Genomic DNA, 18,152 nt, shown 5'->3' on the forward strand with positions numbered 1-18,152 from the left:
TTGTGCTAGTGGTGGGTGCTCAGCACCTCAGCAAATCAGACCATTTTTTTAGGCATCTAAGTTTTAAAATGCTAGACTTAACCATAGTGCCTCAGTTTCTCCACTTGCATGCCAGGAGTAACACTACTGACCTCCCTCACAAAAGGTGTTGTAAGGAGGAGTTAATACTTCTTTTTGAAGAGGAGAAGTGCTAAATTAATGTATAATTCGAAACTGGGCTATTAGGCATGAGTAAAGAGTCCATTCAGGTCAGATCCAGGTCCTACTTTCCAAAGGGACCCCAGGGCACAATATTAGTGTCATGGAACCAAGATGTTGTCACACTGATGCAAGTCCTAAAGCAGACAGGTTTGAAAAACTGCTTATTATGTGAGCACTGCCTGTCCTGTGTACTCAGTGAGGCAGGCGTCCTTGATAACACTAGCAGGTGATCATGTAGTTGAAAACTGTGTCCTACTGCATATGCACCAGGGGACTGAATTCTGGCCCCTCCCAACTTCTGAGTGCTTGACTTTGCAACCTTATTGATGTTTGGGAGTTTTTCTCCACCAACTATTTATTATTTAGGAAGTCCTAAAGTGTTTACATAATGTTCTTTTAATGTAGTTTTTGTATATGTATACACAACGTTTATATACAATTCTTTTTATATAATAGAATGAAATTAATTGAAGTGAAAAAGTTGAAACAAAATGTTTTTACTTTAGCAAAACATTTCAACATTATAAAAACAAAACAACAAAGTCAAAACAATTCACTTGGGCTTTCTCCCATTGAAATGCTTATCATAATCAACATGTTCCCTGGAAGTGTTTTGCTTCAGCTACATTTTCTGATGGGAAAAGTTTCTTCAAATTTTTCAATCAACTCTATTCAGACCCTTTTAGAATATTGGGTGCACCTACAGCTAAACCTGTGGAAAGACAGTAGAGTACAGAGCCGTGCAAATGTACAAATGACTTTTTTCTGGCTCATCATGTTAATTCAAACCACATTGTACAGCCAACATTTACCCTGAAGAAGTTTTTCCAGTATTGCTTCTCCAAAGGGGCAACAGCTGCTGGACAGCAGTTGAGATCAGTCCCAACCAGGCCCTGTTAGTTTGAGGAGTGACAGGAACTGAGTTTGAGCCCCAGGGATACTAAAAAAAAAAAAAAAAAAAAAAAAAGTTATAAAAACCATAAAATGTTGATGTCAAACCATTTTTAAGGGTCTTGCGGGAACCCCTGGCTTAAATGCCTTCAAACTTGGACTAGTAACTCTAGCCAAGACCTCTATGAGGCCCAGTAATTTTCAAGACAATGTGAATAAACATGTGGACTTTAGAGCACTTAGAAAAATGGGCTAGACCAGAGGTGGGCAAATTAGAGCCTGCAGGCCACGTCCAGCCTGTGGGACCGTCCTGCCTGGCCCCTGAGCTCCTGACCTGGGAGGCTAGCCCCCAGCCCCTCCCCCACTGTCCCTCCTCCCTCCCCCGCCACCGTGCAGGCAGTGCTCTGGGCAGCGGGACTGCCCACTCATGCAGGGCAGCGCTGCAGGGTGTCTGTGGCGGCCAGACATGCTGCTCTGAGCGGCATTGTAAGGAAGCCGGGGTTGGGGGGTTGGATAAGGGTCAGGGGGTCCCAGGGGGCAGGGGCGTGGTTGGATAGGGCAGAGGTTCTGGGGGGGCAGTCAGGGGACAGGGAGCAGGGATGGTTGGATAGGGGTGGGGTCCCGGGGGGCAGTTAGGGGTAGGAGTCCTGGGAGGGGGTGGTCAGGGGACGAGGAGCAGGGGGGGTTGGGTGGGGGGATTCTGAGGGGGGCAGTCAGGGGGCAGGAAGTGGGAGGGGATGGATAGGAGGCAGGGGCCAGGCTGTTTGGGGAAGCACAGCCTTCCCTACCCAGCCCTCCATACAGTTTTGTACCCCGATGTGGCCCTCAGGCCAAAAAGTTTGCCCACCCCGGGCTAGACAGTAAAGTAGTCTCAGCCTTACAATGGTGTTACATCGTGCTATAACTCAGGACTTTTGTCTCCAGCAGAAGCTAATTCCACTGCTGAATTCAATTCTAAAAAAGAAAAACATAAGATATAGTGTTTCAGCATCAGCTATCCATATAGGAACTGGGGTAAGCGAAAGACATCAATGCCCTTTACACACTATAGGAGTCAATGTATTATGTAGGGACAAGTCCTAAGGAACTGTATGTGAGCTGTACATGAGGTATGTGCTCATGTACATACATATGTAGAGAAACGGTCATTTAAAACCTGCTTCTCCCACCTGCTGGAACAGGCTTGTATTAAATATTAACAAATTTTGTCCATCAGTTCCCTGGGCCTCTTTTAACAACAGATTTATTACAAGAGCTTTTCTCCCTCCCACATTGCTTTTGTCAGCATAGCCAGTTGTGAAACCTAAGATTCTCTTTCCCGTAACTCTGTCTGCACTGCCTCATTGCTTCTCTTGCTGAGCAGTTGCTCTCTTTCTCACTCCCTCACTGGGACCACTGATGCTGTCTATCTGCCTTTGGCCATTGTAAGCAGCTGGTACTGCTACTCACATTTGCCCAATGAAAATATATTAAAGGGGAGGGAGAAGAGAGTGAAACAAAAATACGAATCCAGAGAGCCACTGCAGTAGGAGTGGAAGACAGGAGAGCAGGTGGAAGGGGTGATTAGCATGGCCAGTAAGTCCAGAGATTTGCCTCGAGTAACCTTTGAGGCTCCAGAGAAGCCTGGGGAGGAATCATCCCACAAGAAACTGGGCAAGCTAACAGTTAAGTACAACCGCAAAGACCTTCAACGCTGGCTAGACCTGGAGGAATGGATTGATGCCCAGTTGCAGGAGCTGTACCAATACCAGGTAAATAACCGGGGTGGATCAAACTTTCCTTCATTAGGTGTAGGGGAGCCTAGACCCTGTGGGCTATGAAATGTTATTTTTAATTTATTGGAGAACAACCCAGGTTGTGACGACTGGGGACTCTGTCCTCTAGCAAACTTCTTATCACATGCTAGAGCTCTCTCTCTAAGTGACGCTGCTGTGTTAGCGCTCAAACTGTGGGTAATGGCATGTCTGTCAAGGGAGATAATGGGCACTACAGGCAGAGAAGAAAGGAAGGGGAAGTGGGGATTCAGGCATTGTCGGTAAATACTTTGTTTCCACACCTACAGGCCTCCAAAGTTCTCTCCCCAACATTTTCCACAGCAGCAATCTTACTTGGTGGAAGTGTATGTGAGCAGTCCTTTAGAACTCTTACAGCCCACCTGAGTTGGCAAAAGAAAACAAAGATCCAGGTGCTCTGGGCACATACCTATATAGATGGCAGTGTTTATCCTGAACTGTCTTGGAGCCATGGTACTTTTCTGGCTGCGTCATTTGGGGTTTAAACCAGGGATTTTTCATTGCCTTTGTACAAAAGTTTCCAGTACAGACTGAACACTGAAACATTAACCTGATGTCACTGAGTCCATTCATATTTTGTACTTTCGTGGTATGTTTGTTGGTAAATCTCAAAGTTCTTTGACAAAATGGGTGAATATGTTTTAGTTTCCCTAAATGGGGATAATACTAGAGAAGTTACACAATTTGCCCTGATCCAAAGCCCATTGAACTTACTGGATCAGACCCCAAGTCACTAGCAGACACAGGAACAGAACCCAGCTCTCATGAGTCCCCTAACCAGTAGACCACTGTTGCCTTCAACAGGTGTCGATGGGTTTAACAATTTGTACAAAATAAGACGCACATCTTCACCCCACACTAAAAAATTTGGTTAACTCTTGGATTTTACAGTCTTCCATTTTTGAGCATTGTTGCAATTTCAGATAGGATTGGAAATGGACATGCCAAAATATCCCTCTGGTAATTTCTAGGATCACTTGCTTTTCTATCTGCACTGGAATTTATTAGGTAAACTATTCACTATTTGAAATGAGAAGACAGCTCCCCTTGTATTCACACCATCCACAAAAGACAACAAAGAAAAGAGTATATATAGGCACTCTGTTTTGCAGTATGTGTGACACCTCTAATAAGGAATGTCTGGTTTCCTGCATTATTATTCCTGTCTTTTTATTAAGAAAGGTTTTAATCTTCTTGAAGTTAGTAAAATGATTATTAGTTAGACTAGTAAAATGATCACTAGCTAGGCTAGATTATCATAATTATCCCTTCAGCCCTTAACTTCTATGAATTTCCATTTGAAATTCATTCATTTATTTTTGTTTATAAAATATTAATGGGAGCTCATCCCATGCTCTGGGTCCCCTTATAATACATTAAAATGCACAACAGCACATTCAGTGTAAGTACATTCAAATACACTGCCTAACCACACCCATCAGAAAATCTGAGTAACAGTATCCTGAATTGAGTCATCAATGCAATATTTATGAAAGGTACCAGATTGACGGCCCTGGTGAATGAAGTCTGTTTATCCATGGAATAGGTACAGCAGCAGTGCCAGCTCCCCTGCCAATGTTCCTGTCCTGGCTTTAGGGGACGGGACCATCTCTAGAGGTGATAGGTTAGTTCAGTATCCAGACCCTTTCCGTCCTGCTCCTCTCTGCTGAGATTGCCAACAAGAATGATGATTCTTTTTGATAATTTTTGTGATATGGGAACTGGACCAGGACCAACAGACATCAAATGGTAACCATTTTTGGTCATGACTCTCTACCAACCAGAGCTGGATCTAACCCAGCAACCTAGAGATAAAAGGCTCTTTAGTCCATTAGCCATCTAATTCCCTAGTACTGACCTTCCTAGCAAGTCTATCCCTAAAACTTACTCTGTTCTGTTTCCATTTGCCAGAGATGTGCCGATTGGTTCCTTCTTGATCATGTGGCCTGAAGAGATATTAAAGCTGGACACTTTTTGGCTTCACCCTATCATCTAAAATAAAAATAAAACACCCCCTATATATATGTGGTTTTACTTTCTTTGGCTTTAGTCAAGTCTTTGTTCAATGCCTCTTTGGCATTCAAGACCAGCAGTTCCAGGCTCGTGTGACAATCACATCATGGGAAACATGTAGAGCATGTCTATACACGTGCCCAGTAGGAACAGCAATGTAGAACAGGCAGTGGCACCAAGATGTCACTGTGCTCATGTGACAAGATCAATGACATTTGATATCATTGGTCTCCTGAGAGCCAACGCCTATGGTGGAGAAAGATGAAAGGAACCCACTTCCATTCTAGAATATGTAGACCCTTTCCGTACCTTGTATTTGTGGGACTGGCAAAAGTGGAGAGATGGATGGGACTGACAGAGTATTTTTATGAGGGAGTTTGAGATAACAGGGCACTACTGTAAGGAAGCTCACACCCTGGAGGATTAAGTGGAGGTGACAGGAGACAACTCTAAGAAAGACAGAACAATTGTTGCTTCTTTAAAAGAGTAAGGTTTTTTGCTACTCAGAGGAACTAGTAACATTTAACGCACTTGTTTCAAAAAAATTCACAAGTGGCCTACCGGCAGTTCTTGGTGGTACCATGTGCGAGACCAAGGTGTGATTCCCTCTCAACTCTCACTATGCCGGGCCCACAAATGAGCATTTTTAAAGGAGCCATAAAGGCAACACTAAAGTCCCTTTTTCACCTATGATCTCCTGAGAGTTTGCATTATGTAATCAGAGTCTGAAATCATTAACATTGCTGGTGGGTCACCATGTCCAAAGGTACAGATTCAGAGACTTGTTTTCCTTTGATTACTGCAAAGTCTTAGCAGGAAGTAGGTAATTCTGGAAGGCGTTGCCAACTGACTGGGGCTGTGCTGCTGGCTCCTCTCCTGCACAGGAAATTCCCCAGAATTCAGACACGCATTTCAGGATCCATAATCTCAGGCTAAGCATCCAGACTTCCAACCCTAGTTCTGACAGTTCTTGATACCTGGTCCAAACACACTTGGAAGTACCACAACACAGTATGTGCAAGTTTAGAGATTGTTGGCACCAGTACAGCATTTCTTGTAAATGTTTTATGAAGGATTTAAAAAAACAACAACCTACCTGACACATCCTAGAATCACTTGGGTCTGAAGGAGTCTCTAGTGTGCCATCTCATTCCACTCCCAGCATCAAGGCAGAACTGTCTTTGTTAGCCCTGATAGTCTAGTCTTCAATAGCTCAACCAATGGCAATTCCACAACCTCGTTGGCAGCTTGTTCCATTGCTCTGAAGGTCCTAAGCATTATTCAGTTTCCTAATATATCTTAGAAGTCTAAGCATCAGGGTTGAAACAACCAGGCACCCTAGAATCACAGGTTCAGATTTTAGCAGGATCAAGTCAAACAGTCATATTGCTGCTCTGGGCAAACTGAGTGCTGCAGACGTTGTGCTTAGATCTTTCAAAGGAGAACTTAAAGAGTTTCATGCTGATGTGGCCCTTTGGGACCCAACTCCCCTGATGTTTTGGGAGGGCCTGATTGTTACTCATTCCATTTTGTAAAAGATGGTTTACCCCAACTGGGGTTCATCCTATTTCAGCTGCATTAGGTCTTTCCAGAAGGTCTTCTCACGATAGTACCATGCTCCTTGGGCAGGTATTCGGTGTTGTGGTGGGACTGTTTGACACCTCTGGGAGCTAAATCTGGAGTATCTAAGAGATGTTGCTTGCGCCAAGCCACAGTCTGCATGTTGGGATGTGGTGCTGCTAGAGATGAGCCTGAATCAGAACCCTTGTTCTAAATACCCTAAAGTTTCAGGAAGATTCATATCTTAATCCAGTCCTTGCCACATGGGCTCATCTTTAACTAGAAATGAATTCTTCCCCCTCCCCCCAGGTCTCCACACAAAGTCCTCTTGAATGCTTGTCAGTTGACAGGACAGGTTTATTTACTATGTATTTCTGCTCCAGCTGCAAGAGGAAGAAGACACAGCAACCCCTGAACCAGAAATTGACATTGAAGATCTTCTAGAGGTCTCCAACGAGGAACAGAAATCAAAACTACAGGTCAGACAGACTGTCCGTTCCTATTTATATTAAATATGGGAGCTAAGACCCTGTGTACACTCGAAAATTGACCTATTACTGAAAATACAAGTCAACAGTAGGTGGCTCTGGATTGGTGTAAACGCTTATGTGGATGATACAAAACCATCAACTCCATTCCAGAAACCAGGATTAAGGGCTGATTTACACTCAGCTTTTGCACTGATTTAATCAAAGTGGTAGAGAAAATGATTTAGTTCAATCCTAATGTGGTTGCCGTTATACTGATATAAATCACTTATACCCATATAGCCACATCCGCACTAAGGGGTTGCACCGATTGAACTAACTTGGGTTTTTTTTCTACCAAGTTAGTTAAATTGGTGCACAAACTGAGTGTAGAGCAGCCCTAAGACTCAAGTATGGCTGCACAGAAACTTATCAATTCATTCCACCAGGTGTCAATTACACTATCTGTAATAGTTTGGAAAACAATTCTGTTCCTGTAAAGTAGAGAACTCATCACCCACGGCACCCCCTTGTGTCAGGGTGCAATGCTGCAAGGGTCATCATCTCCTGTGCCATCTGCCACTTGTCAGGTATTCCACAGCTCAGCCCTCTGGCCCAGTCACATGAAGTTCAGTCCCCTTCCGGGTTAAAAAAAAAACCCCACCAAAAAGTCTTACAACAAGAGAGCCTTCAGCCACCTCTTGAGCTATTCCTCAGACTGTCCATTGGCTGAGTCTTTGGCCCCACCTGGGCTCAATATTCCTTCCGTTGGGCTTGCATACCCCTTCCTCAGGGGCTAGTAGGGGAAGAGAGGTCCCCTCTGTTCTGGCCCAAGGACCCTGTATTAAGAAGCTAGTTCTACTCCATCAGACATGCTGCAATTTCCCTGGGCGGCTTCCTACCTCCAAGCCACGTGTGCCGCTTCTCCACAGGTTGTATTTAACACAGCCTCCCTTTGGTTCCCAGGCCTCTCGCTTCTCCCTACATCCTCCCAACTCCTCCTTTGCTGATTTATGAGCTTTTCTGCCCTTCTTGGGCTCCGCTAAAGTGTTTTTACTGACACTACCACTAGGCCTCTCCTCCACAGGAGCCTGACCTGCTCCTGCAGAGTTCTTCCTCTGTTCCTTCTGGTTTTAATAGGTTTCCCTCACTGCTGCCCTTCCTCAGGGACTCTGGCAATTTCCCCTAAGGCTCTTCCTGCTCCTTTTAGGCCTTTGCTCAGGGTTTCCCCCCAAAGTAACCTGTGCTTCCTATGGATCCTCCTCCCTGACTTCTTACCTGTTTAAGTCATCTCTCAGGGCTCCTACCCAGGAGAGCCAAAGCATGACCCCTACTTCTGCCTACAGGATGGTCCTGCCTTTTCTGCAGTCTCTCCCCTCGACTGAGTTCTTTGACTCTGTGTTGTCTTTTCCTAACCCTTTCACAGTTGGGATCACTAACTAGTCTCAAACTGCCTTATCACCATCAGGCGTGGGATAGCTGGTAGGTCACAGGCAAGGCTGAGCCTGGCTTATCTTAAAGGGCCAGCCAGCCTGTGAGTCCCATTCACACCCATTTGGGGGATCAATTGCTGACAACCATTGTCAGCAATAGGTCCCTATCCCATTGTACACAGGGCCAAAGTGTCCTATTTTTACGGCTTTTACACTTCTCCCATTTAATATGTGAACTGAACAATTCCTTATTCACGCTAACTGTCCCCAGTGATTTATTAGGGATGAGTGAGCTACTTCAGAATTAACTCAAACTTTCACCCAAAGTTTGAACTAAACCTATTCTGAGATTAGAAAAATGTTGGTTACCTTTTAATGCAGTGGTTCGCATTCTCTCAGAAGGCTCTGTACTTCTGTGTTCCTAGCAGCAGCCAATGCAGAAAGGCCAAAAACCCCAAATGGAATAGCTGTTCTTGAGATATTTCTTGCCAAGACAGAAGCCTAAAGTATCTTAAATCACATAAGATTATGAGGCCTGTTTTTATGGGGTTTTGCAGCCCAGTTTTGCAGATACTCAAGGCTGGGTTAAGCCTCCAAATGTTTATGAGTTGATCCAAAATAACTCCTGAGAGTTTCGCAGTAATACTTAGCTCCTATAGGGCTTGATACAAAGTCCATGGAAGTTAATGGAAAGAGTCATGCTGACTTCAGTGGGCTTTGGATCAGGGCCACACAGTGTTCTTCAGATGTAGGTCTCAGAATGAAAGTATCATTACTAAAAACCATACTGGGAGCAGACTCTCTACACATCAGACAACGTACATACTGTGATAGCTTCTGGAGTCCTCTGGGGTGACGTGATTAAAATACAGAACTGCTAACATGATCCAGTACTGTGGAACAGGAACAAAGTACAGAGCTCTACGTTGTACATACCAGTGTTTTGGTGACTGCGGGTCCTGGGATCTTCTGCGGCATTCAATGCAGAACAGCAGTGATGAGTATGGATCACGGAGTCCCTGAATGGTGTGGCATGATGCAGGTGATGGTGCTCTCAGGCTCTGGAACATCGTTGGATCGCTTAGCACGCTAGATATGGCAGCCTTACATACTCTTCTTGTAGCTTAAAAAGGAAAAACAAACAGACAAACTCCTAAGAAACTAACATGAGTTTTGCCTTGCAGGAAATTCTTCATGAGTGTTCCAGACCTACAGAGGTGAGTGAAGCATCGTCAGTGAGCATTCAGTCTCAGTCTCATACTGTTCTGTGGCAATTTGGCTTGGCTCCACCTGATTAAATAGCCAGTATGCTCTGCAGATAGTTGAAGTTTGAGTTACCACGCTTCTTTACTCTCAGGAGGTTTTTTTTTATATTTTATTCCACACCACTGTAAAAACGAATATAAATATATATGAGTGAATGTAGAGCAGTGACCAATGAGGTTAATGTCAGATGTGTGTTTCCTACAGTGTTCTCAGAATCTATTTCCTAGTTATAGAGACAAAGGAAAAATCAGAAGCAATAATGAGCTCTGAAAGAATAGACCAAGTAGGCAATGTAGTACTGTTAGTACATAATTGTAACTTGCCTCTGTAGTGTATCTCCATTGTATCTTGTCCAGTCCTTGTAAATGGCTGCACAAAGTTTAACGTACAGAAAATAGGGCTGGCGAATGATTCACATAGAAATCAGACTTAACCAAACTAGTCTGCAGAAACCGAGCCAGAATCCGGCTAACTCAGGATTGGCAGGCAGCCCCACCATCAAGGCTGACTGCGGGGCTCTGAGAGGCCATCTCCAAATCACAGGCAAGAGCACAAGGCTAATTGTGCCCACATGGATAACCAGCAGCAGTTTGTGTAGTTCACTGGCTTAATGAATGTGATCATGTTGCTGCCCCCAGCAGCTATGACAGCCACCTAATAACTAACTGAATTCGTGTTTTCTTAGCCCAAGAGTCTGTGCTAAAGGTTTTTAGTTCAATGATCTCTGCTGATCCCGGTGTCTGTAATGTGTGCAGCCGTGGGTCCATTACACTCACATTTCAGGAGTCCATATACCAAACAAGCACATCAAGAAAAGTACCAGAGACATGGGAAAGGGGCTGACTAAGTGCAAGCTTCATACGCCTAACTGCCACTTTAAGCACTACTGGCATTCACAAAACCATCATTCAGCTGCTGCCTAACTCCGTAAGGCACCTACATTTCTGCCCGAGGGGATGCACAAAACTACCCAACCTGAGCTGCTCCTTGCCTAATTCATGCCTAACCCCTGAAGGCTTTGCAATCTAGATCTTCTCCTGCCTGTTTTGCCTGTGGGGCCTGATCCTGTAGGCATGCTCAGAGCACGGGTAAGCCCCACAAAAGACAGCAAGGAGGAAGATAGGTGCTAGTGCCGCCTCCCAACAGCTCAGTGATTAGTACGCTCACCCACAGTCTGGGAGTCCAGGGTTCAAATACCCCTCTGCAGGATTCAGATCAGCAAGTTGAACCCAGGTTGCATACCTTCCAGGAAAGTCCCCTGTGTATTAAACAGCCACTGGGCCAGAGAGAGCGTAAGAATGACTCGGTTGGTTGGTTAGGTATCTCAGGGTGCTGGCCTCTGTGGATCCCTTTTTAAGGCACCTCAATCTCCTCATACAATGCATGGGAAGCCTGGGCACCTAACTCAGGGTTGTGAATTCCACCAGGCAGCAGGTCATCTAAAAGGCTGAGCAACGCCTAACACTCCCCTTGTGAATCTAACCTTACGATACAGTTTTGCAAATTCACCGGGAACATGCAGCAGTAGATTAAGCTCAGCTCTGTGAAGTCAGGCCTCCAATACACCTGCATGATTTAAGCAGGAGACTTATCAGTCCACTGTGTGCACACTGGTTTCTGCAGAATGCAAAGACCGTAGAGCGTTGTGTTAGATAGGGGAGGGGTTTAGGTTACCTGATCTATTTTGGTTGTTAGGGAGAGGGTGGAATTTGTGCTACTTACAGTGGCGGCCATACAGAATGACCAGATGCCTTAGTTTTGAGGGATAGTCCTTGACAGTTTGGGTGAAACCTGGGTTTTTTCTGTTTCACTAGAACTGGTCAGGTAACTGCCCTTCCACCTGGTCAGCCCATCCTCACCCCCTGCTAATGTTTGTCCTCAAACACACACATGTGTTATTTCCCCCTCCCTACTTCCTCACTGAAGCGAGCCAGCTATTATGGGTCACAGTGTGGGATGCCCTGTAATCCACTCCATAGTAGTACGGCCAATTCAGCGAGGAAGCAGCAAGTATATTTTGGCCCAGCTATTGAGAGCAGCAGGACGTGGATGGGAGGTTGCAGTGGAAGTAGGGGACTCCATGCAAAAACAGTGGACCCTAATAGAGGCAGCTGTACCCTGAAGTTATCTAATGGTGGGAACAAACAGGCTCCATGGAGAGGACAGGGTGGGCTGCCTGGGAAAGAGAGACAAAGTGTGTGTGACCTCCCTGAAGAGAGTTGGAAGAGAGGGGAGGCTGGGGGATGGGAAAAAGGATTGGGCATTTTCTCCACTCTACCTGGCCCTCCCTCGCTGACAAAAATCTCACCCTCCCCTCTCCAAACAAAACGGCGGGACCTGTTCTGCACTCCAACGTTCTGGTCACTGGACCGCTGCTAAATATGAAGGGCAATAAGGGGGAATGCAGCAGGCGTGTGACTCTTAGAGCTGTGGCTGAGCACAATAAGCATTAAAGCCTTCTTTTGACTGACTCTCATTCCAGGACTTCATTACGGAACTGCTCAGTCGACTGCAAGGTCTCAGGAAAATCCCTCAAAGGAAATGATCCTATCCATCATGAGAGATACCCCCGTTCCATCCTGTATCGCTCACATGGCATTGGGTGTCTCCCTGGGACAGAGAATCAGATTCATGTTGGAAGATCATGTTACAGTTTTTCTAGGACTTGGTGTTCTGAGAAGAACCATCTTAGATACTTTCAGCATCCCATTCCAGCTTCATGTTCAGAGGGAGGGGCTTGTGTGTGTATCTTGCTGATATTTAAAGAGCTGTTATGTTAGGGGAGAGGGCTGATCCCCTTCTTTTCTTTTTCATTCATTTTCTTTTTGAAGGAACCTCTCCTTTGGCTGAGGAAGCGTTGGACACAGCTCCCTTTGGAGCCCTTCATTGGCTGTTACCCAACCTTGACCAGGGACAGGGAGTTGCTATTTCACTGCTCCCAGCCCCTGCCTGTGAACAGACCTCCTGGTTCTAGGCCAGCACATGGACAAAGGGCTACTTCTTATATTTTTCTAGTCACTGTTTTTATTAATCATCCCTCCCTGGTGGAAAGCTGGGCAGAAAATACACTCCCTGGAGCTTTTCCTTCCATCCGACTGTATGTCCCTCAGGTTGATTAATATTTGTGGGGCATGGGACTTTTAAATGAGCTAGCAGCACCTCAAACGAATACGAGGACCTGCAAGGGATTTTTAAGAGACTGCACAGCTGCCTGTTGTGACAGGGTCAGGCCAGATGCCTACAGGAGAGTGATAGAAGGCAGCTATATTAGCCCCAGGTTAAGCAGGTCCCTTTTTCCTGGGTAAGGTAACAGGTAAGGTTCCAGAACAATCAGAAACAATTAAGGCAGACAGTCTGATTAGAACACCTGCAGCCAATCAAGAAGCTGCTAGAATCAATTAAGGCAGGCTAATCAGGGCACCTGGGTTTAAAAAGGAGCTCACTTCAGTTTGTGGCATGCGTGTGAGGAGCTGGGAGCAAGAGCTGCAAGAAGCTGAGACTGAGAAGGTGTACTACTGGAAGACTGAGAAGCACAAGTGTTATCAGACATCCGGAGGAAGGTCCTGTGGTGAAGATAAAGAAGGTGTTGGGAGGAGGCCATGGGGAAGTAGCCCAGGGAGTTGTAGCTGTCACGCAGCTGTTACAGGAGCCACTGTAGACAGCTGCAATCCACAGGGCCCTGGGCTGGAACCCAGAGTAGAGGGTGGGTCTGAGTTCCCCCCAAACCTCCCAACTTGATACCGGAGGAGTTGAACTGGACTGTGGATTCCACCAGAGGGGAAGGTCTCTGGCCTGTTCCCTGATCCACTAGGTGGATCAGCAGAGACTGCGGGGATTGTTGTTCTTCCTTTCCCCATGCTGGCCAGTGATGAGGCTAACTGAGTGAACGGCGGATTTGAACCATGAAAGTGGCCAAACTGAGGGCTGCCGTGAACCTCTGAGGCGAGAAAATCTGCCAATAAGTGCAGCACCCACCAAGGCAGAGGAGGAACTTTGTCACACTGTGTAAGGGCATTTTGAAAGATGCTCAATTTGTAGATTAAAATGCTTAGAAATCCAGACCTGCTTATGATGTGAGGGTTTTTGTTCTGCATTCAAAGAGGAAATGCAGAGAGGGAAGAAAAATCTAATTAAAAGACTATCAACCCAGGGCTGGTTAAGTGCTCTCTTCGGGGGGGAGCATCTTGGAAACCATTCAGGAAGGGAGAGGTTCAGCAACCCAAAGGGGATGTAGGAGGCAGAGCCTTGTGTCTCTGTACCACCTCTTCTACGTGGAGCAGTAGTCGGACTCGTAAACCACATCCAGAGAGACAGTAACTTGGCAAGAATGGGGTGGAAATAAGATGGCAAATGAAGAAGGATCACTTAGACTCGGACAACTCCCACCAGGTAGAAGAGACTCTTGGTTCTCCCCCCAGCCCCACGCACCCACATACACTCTCCTAAACACAGAGGGGAAGCTAAGTCTCTGTGGGAGAGAAAGTCCCATGTCCCAATATGCTAGTGACCAGACTACTTGGTTTGTCCTTGTGTTCCGATTTGTCACACAGTGTTGCAAAAAGAGGGGCTACCGCCTACAGTGCAAAGGAGCCCTGCAGTGTTAAGGCCAGTGCTTCTGACAGCTAACAATAGAAACTGACTGAAAGTCGTGGGCCAGACGAGAAATCCCTACATGTTTTAAATCTTAAATTAATCAGTCCCCTGTCCTAGTTAATGAGAGGGTGCGGACTGATACATTGGTCCCCTACCCTAGAGTTCAGAGTACACCACCAGGAGGGCCAGAGAAAACAGCTGTTCCCTGGCTGAGATAAGCATGTGCCCCTGGATTGGTTGGCTGGTTTTTGCCTTCATACCCTTTTTGAAGCCGATGTGCTATATAGCCAGTCTTGGGAGACTTATCCCCCCCAAGTTCATCTCTAGCCCTATGGGTACTTCAAGCTTTACCTGCAGTGTGAGGATAGTGCGACTGTGCCACATTCTCTCTGCCAGCTGCATGCCCATCGGTGTGGCCATGTGGGAGTGGTGGGTAATGGTATGTCCTTCCTGTACCAGTGTTGGGACCTTGGCACATGCTTGGCAGGCCATCATCTGGCCTTGGCACATGGAATAATCTTGAAAACTTCCCTTCAAAGCTCAACTCTACAAATTAAATAAAAAGGAGGAGTTAAAATGCCGAAAAGATAAGAGATGATGCGGGGCCAGAGCCTTAGCTGGTGTAAATTGGCATAGCTGCCTTAAGCCAATAGATCTACACTGATTTACACCTGCTGAGGTTCTGACCTTTATCATTTCACTGCCACTCAGAGAGCAGGGCAAAAGCCAGCCCAGCCAAAGAGTTAATTAATCCACTGAGAGCTGATAAAAATGTTGGCAGTTTACCTGACAAAACAAATTATGATCTTTCTTGCCCAACGCCTGTTTTACAAGATAGTCTGGTCTCTGCCAGGCCAGGAACTTAGTCAAATGTAGCAAAGGATCAAACTGAGGTGAAGGTGGAAGATCCAGTTTTCACAAGGGATCGGCAATGAGCTGAGCAGACTGAACTAGAGTTATGACATTCCCCAGAGGTTCACATAGCTGCCATGGGAACAGAGATGTGCACTTGTGCAAGTCTTCGCTTGTATTCTACTGGCCCAATGGGTTCTGCTTGTTGAACCCTATTTGACTAGGGAGAACACAAAGGAGCTGAAATGTCTCTGCCCTTGCACCATCCTGGATGTTATCCTTATGGCTGGACTCACCCCCCACCCTGCCTTTACCCTGGGTGCCATGGAGGGACTGGGGCCATGCCCTGTGTCAGGGATTGTTAAAAACAGGCATTTTTAAAAATAAGCCGTTCCACCTTCACATGGTCTCCTCAGCAGACACAGTCCAAGTGGGGAGGAGCAGTCAAGCCCTCCATGCTGCAGTGCTGGTGTACCAGCCCCAAACATGGTAGTGCTGGAGACCTAAACTCTAAATGAAACCCCACACAACACAGCAACAATTCAGGGCAAGCCCTAGCATGAATATGGGTCTTGGAAAAACTCAGGGACTTAGGTAAGTAATGTTAAAATTTTGTCTCAAAATATATTTGCCTATCAGCCAGGAACTGCTCCAAAAATCCATTCTGATTTCTCAGATCAATACAGGAGAGAGGGGAAATTAAGAGGATCTGTTAAAGTTAAAAAATCATATTTTAAAAAAAACTTATAAAATGGCAAGTCTTTTTTTCAATGGAAAGAATTCTTAAAATCTAAATACAGTATGTTGTTATTTATTGATTGGATTTATTTTGGCCTAGGCCATGAAAATAGACTAGCCAATTTTGCTGTTGTTTACAATCAGTTTCTAGTTACTTTTATTATCCTGGCTCTCAGGCACTAGCCCAAACCTGCCAGGAGGGAGTTGCAAGTATTGCATGGGAATGTTTGTTTAAAAACACCCCCTCTTTTGATTAGAATGTTTCCAGCTGTGTTTTATTGTATTTATCTAGGGTTTACACATTACAATTGAGTATCTTGATCCATGTGCATGAAATAAAGATTTCCCCCCTAAATCATGCTCCTAATAACACCTCTGAGCTCCCCTCTCAAATATTTGTTTTTAACTCTTCTGATGTCATAACCACTCTCAATTCTCCAGCAAAAAAAGGCAAGATCTGATATTTCAGATGCAGAAAAATCAACATTTTCTGGGCAGAAAACCCTTTCAGGCCCTTTCTATCCCTCAGAAAGAAGCAAAAAAGGGCACAAGACCAATTTTGTTTCTTTTGCAGATACAGTGCTCTCCCTTCATTTGCACAGCTGTTACTCAGGATTTCATGGCTTTTGTTGAGTTAATCTAAACACCGACCAGTGTATTTTCAAAGCACTGGACAAGGATAACACCACACCAGTCCATTGAAGATAATGGAAAGATGTTCAGGGCTTTAGCCATACAACTCTTTTTTAAAGCATGCTTAAATAAGGTTCACAGTATTTGTCTTTCCCAAAGAGACAACCAAAAAGGTTAGTCTGTCTACCCCGCTGCAGACCGCCCTCTTTCCCCACACTACAGAAGTTGATAAGCTAGTGATGGAATCTAATACATTTCAAGGGGAGGGTTGCACAGAAAAGGCCCATTATTGCAAGCAGAGGGTTCAGCATCCACAAAAGTTCATTTTCTATGGAGAGGCGAGGGTCAGTCTGTGTGACCAAAGCAAATAAAGAGACGCTCCCATATGTGACTAGGTATTAAACATCAGTTCCAGGACATGCCTTTCTGTGTTCAACAGGATCAGCCCACAGAAACCAGTTTGGAAAGCTGGGCAAGCCAACAGGCTGGCTCAAGCTGTAACCTACCACTTGCTTTCCTCATAAGACTCACTTGGCAGAGCTCACAGGGCCACCCTGGCTGACTGTATAAATAGCTACAAGTTCAACTGTGGCTGAGGAAGCCAGGAAGTTCAATAGGACGGTGCTGAGACTCACCTAGGCATAAATAACCCACAGGTCAGGGTGAGGTGTTTAAGAGAAGTAGCTGTGAAGCAAAGAATTGAATGCACATAGTCTGAATGTCTGGAGGGGAGTCAGGCTTAAGACCTACTGCCGGAGCAGTCTGGACAAATAGTACACAGAGAAGCCTCTTAAAAATCAAACAGACAGCAGACATTTGAACAGCAGTTACTCCCCTCTCCCCCTGAAAATACTGAGCCACAAAGGGAACAAGGCAGTCACTTTCTGTAAGTGTGGGTGGTTAGGTATCTGAGTAATCATTCCAGTCCAATAATTATGAAATGGCTCTCACTCCTACACAGTAAAACCCAGACATGAATCTTGTTTTAATCTTTTAGACTGTAACCTCCTCAGACCAGGAACTGTCTATTATTATCATCTTGTGAGTACTGGGCTTTTTGTCACCATTACATCATCATAATCCAGTACCTTTCCTATTCAGCTATCCCAAAGCTCTGTACTAAGGAGTTAGGCCCTGCCACTGTTAATATAAACAGAACTTCAGCCACTGATGGCTTACTCAGAACCATATTAGCGAGAGTGAATTTTGCCAGGTCAGTGCATGACCAACAACTTTGGTCTTAGGGATCTGTGACGTGCACAAGAACAGGCACCAGAGATGGGCAGGAATAGAGCTCCATTTAACATATTCATTCATAGGAACAGAAATATGTGGGGGTAGTGGAGATAGCAGGGGGTGGTATCTTTAGTCTACCAGAGATTCTAATAATTGTATCAGGCCAAATTCTGCTCTCAGACAAATGTGTGTAACTCCCATTGACTTCAACAGAATTCTCACACACCTATTTGACAACAGAATTCAGCTCATTATTAGTATTTTACATTGACAAAGCACCTTTCATCCTGAAGGACTCCAGAATGCTTTTCAGATACAGGAATGACATCATCCACCAATAAAATGCAGCCGCTACTGTGGTTGAACCCAGCTGCTGTTTAGCAGGCCCCCAGAAATGCTACACTACAGTTTTACGTCAGCTCACGGCCTCTCAAATCGAGACAGAGTATGTCAAAAAACAGCAAGGCCTTTCATTT

General features: G+C 45.3%; 1 protein-coding gene across 1 annotated transcript; it reads left to right on the top strand.

The window, feature by feature from the left end:
• The first annotated feature begins 2,660 nt into the window (after positions 1-2,660).
• On the top strand, positions 2,661-12,537 carry PPP1R14D (protein phosphatase 1 regulatory inhibitor subunit 14D). Its single transcript, XM_077819987.1, has 4 exons — positions 2,661-2,843; positions 6,842-6,937; positions 9,543-9,575; positions 12,107-12,537. The coding sequence occupies exons 1-4, from the start codon at positions 2,661-2,663 to the stop codon at positions 12,167-12,169; spliced, it is 375 nt and encodes a 124-aa protein (XP_077676113.1). The 3' UTR covers positions 12,170-12,537.
• The last annotated feature ends 5,615 nt before the right edge of the window (positions 12,538-18,152 follow it).

This window comes from Eretmochelys imbricata, chromosome 6 (genome assembly GCF_965152235.1).
Source record: "Eretmochelys imbricata isolate rEreImb1 chromosome 6, rEreImb1.hap1, whole genome shotgun sequence".
Lineage (NCBI taxonomy): Eukaryota > Metazoa > Chordata > Testudines > Cheloniidae > Eretmochelys > Eretmochelys imbricata.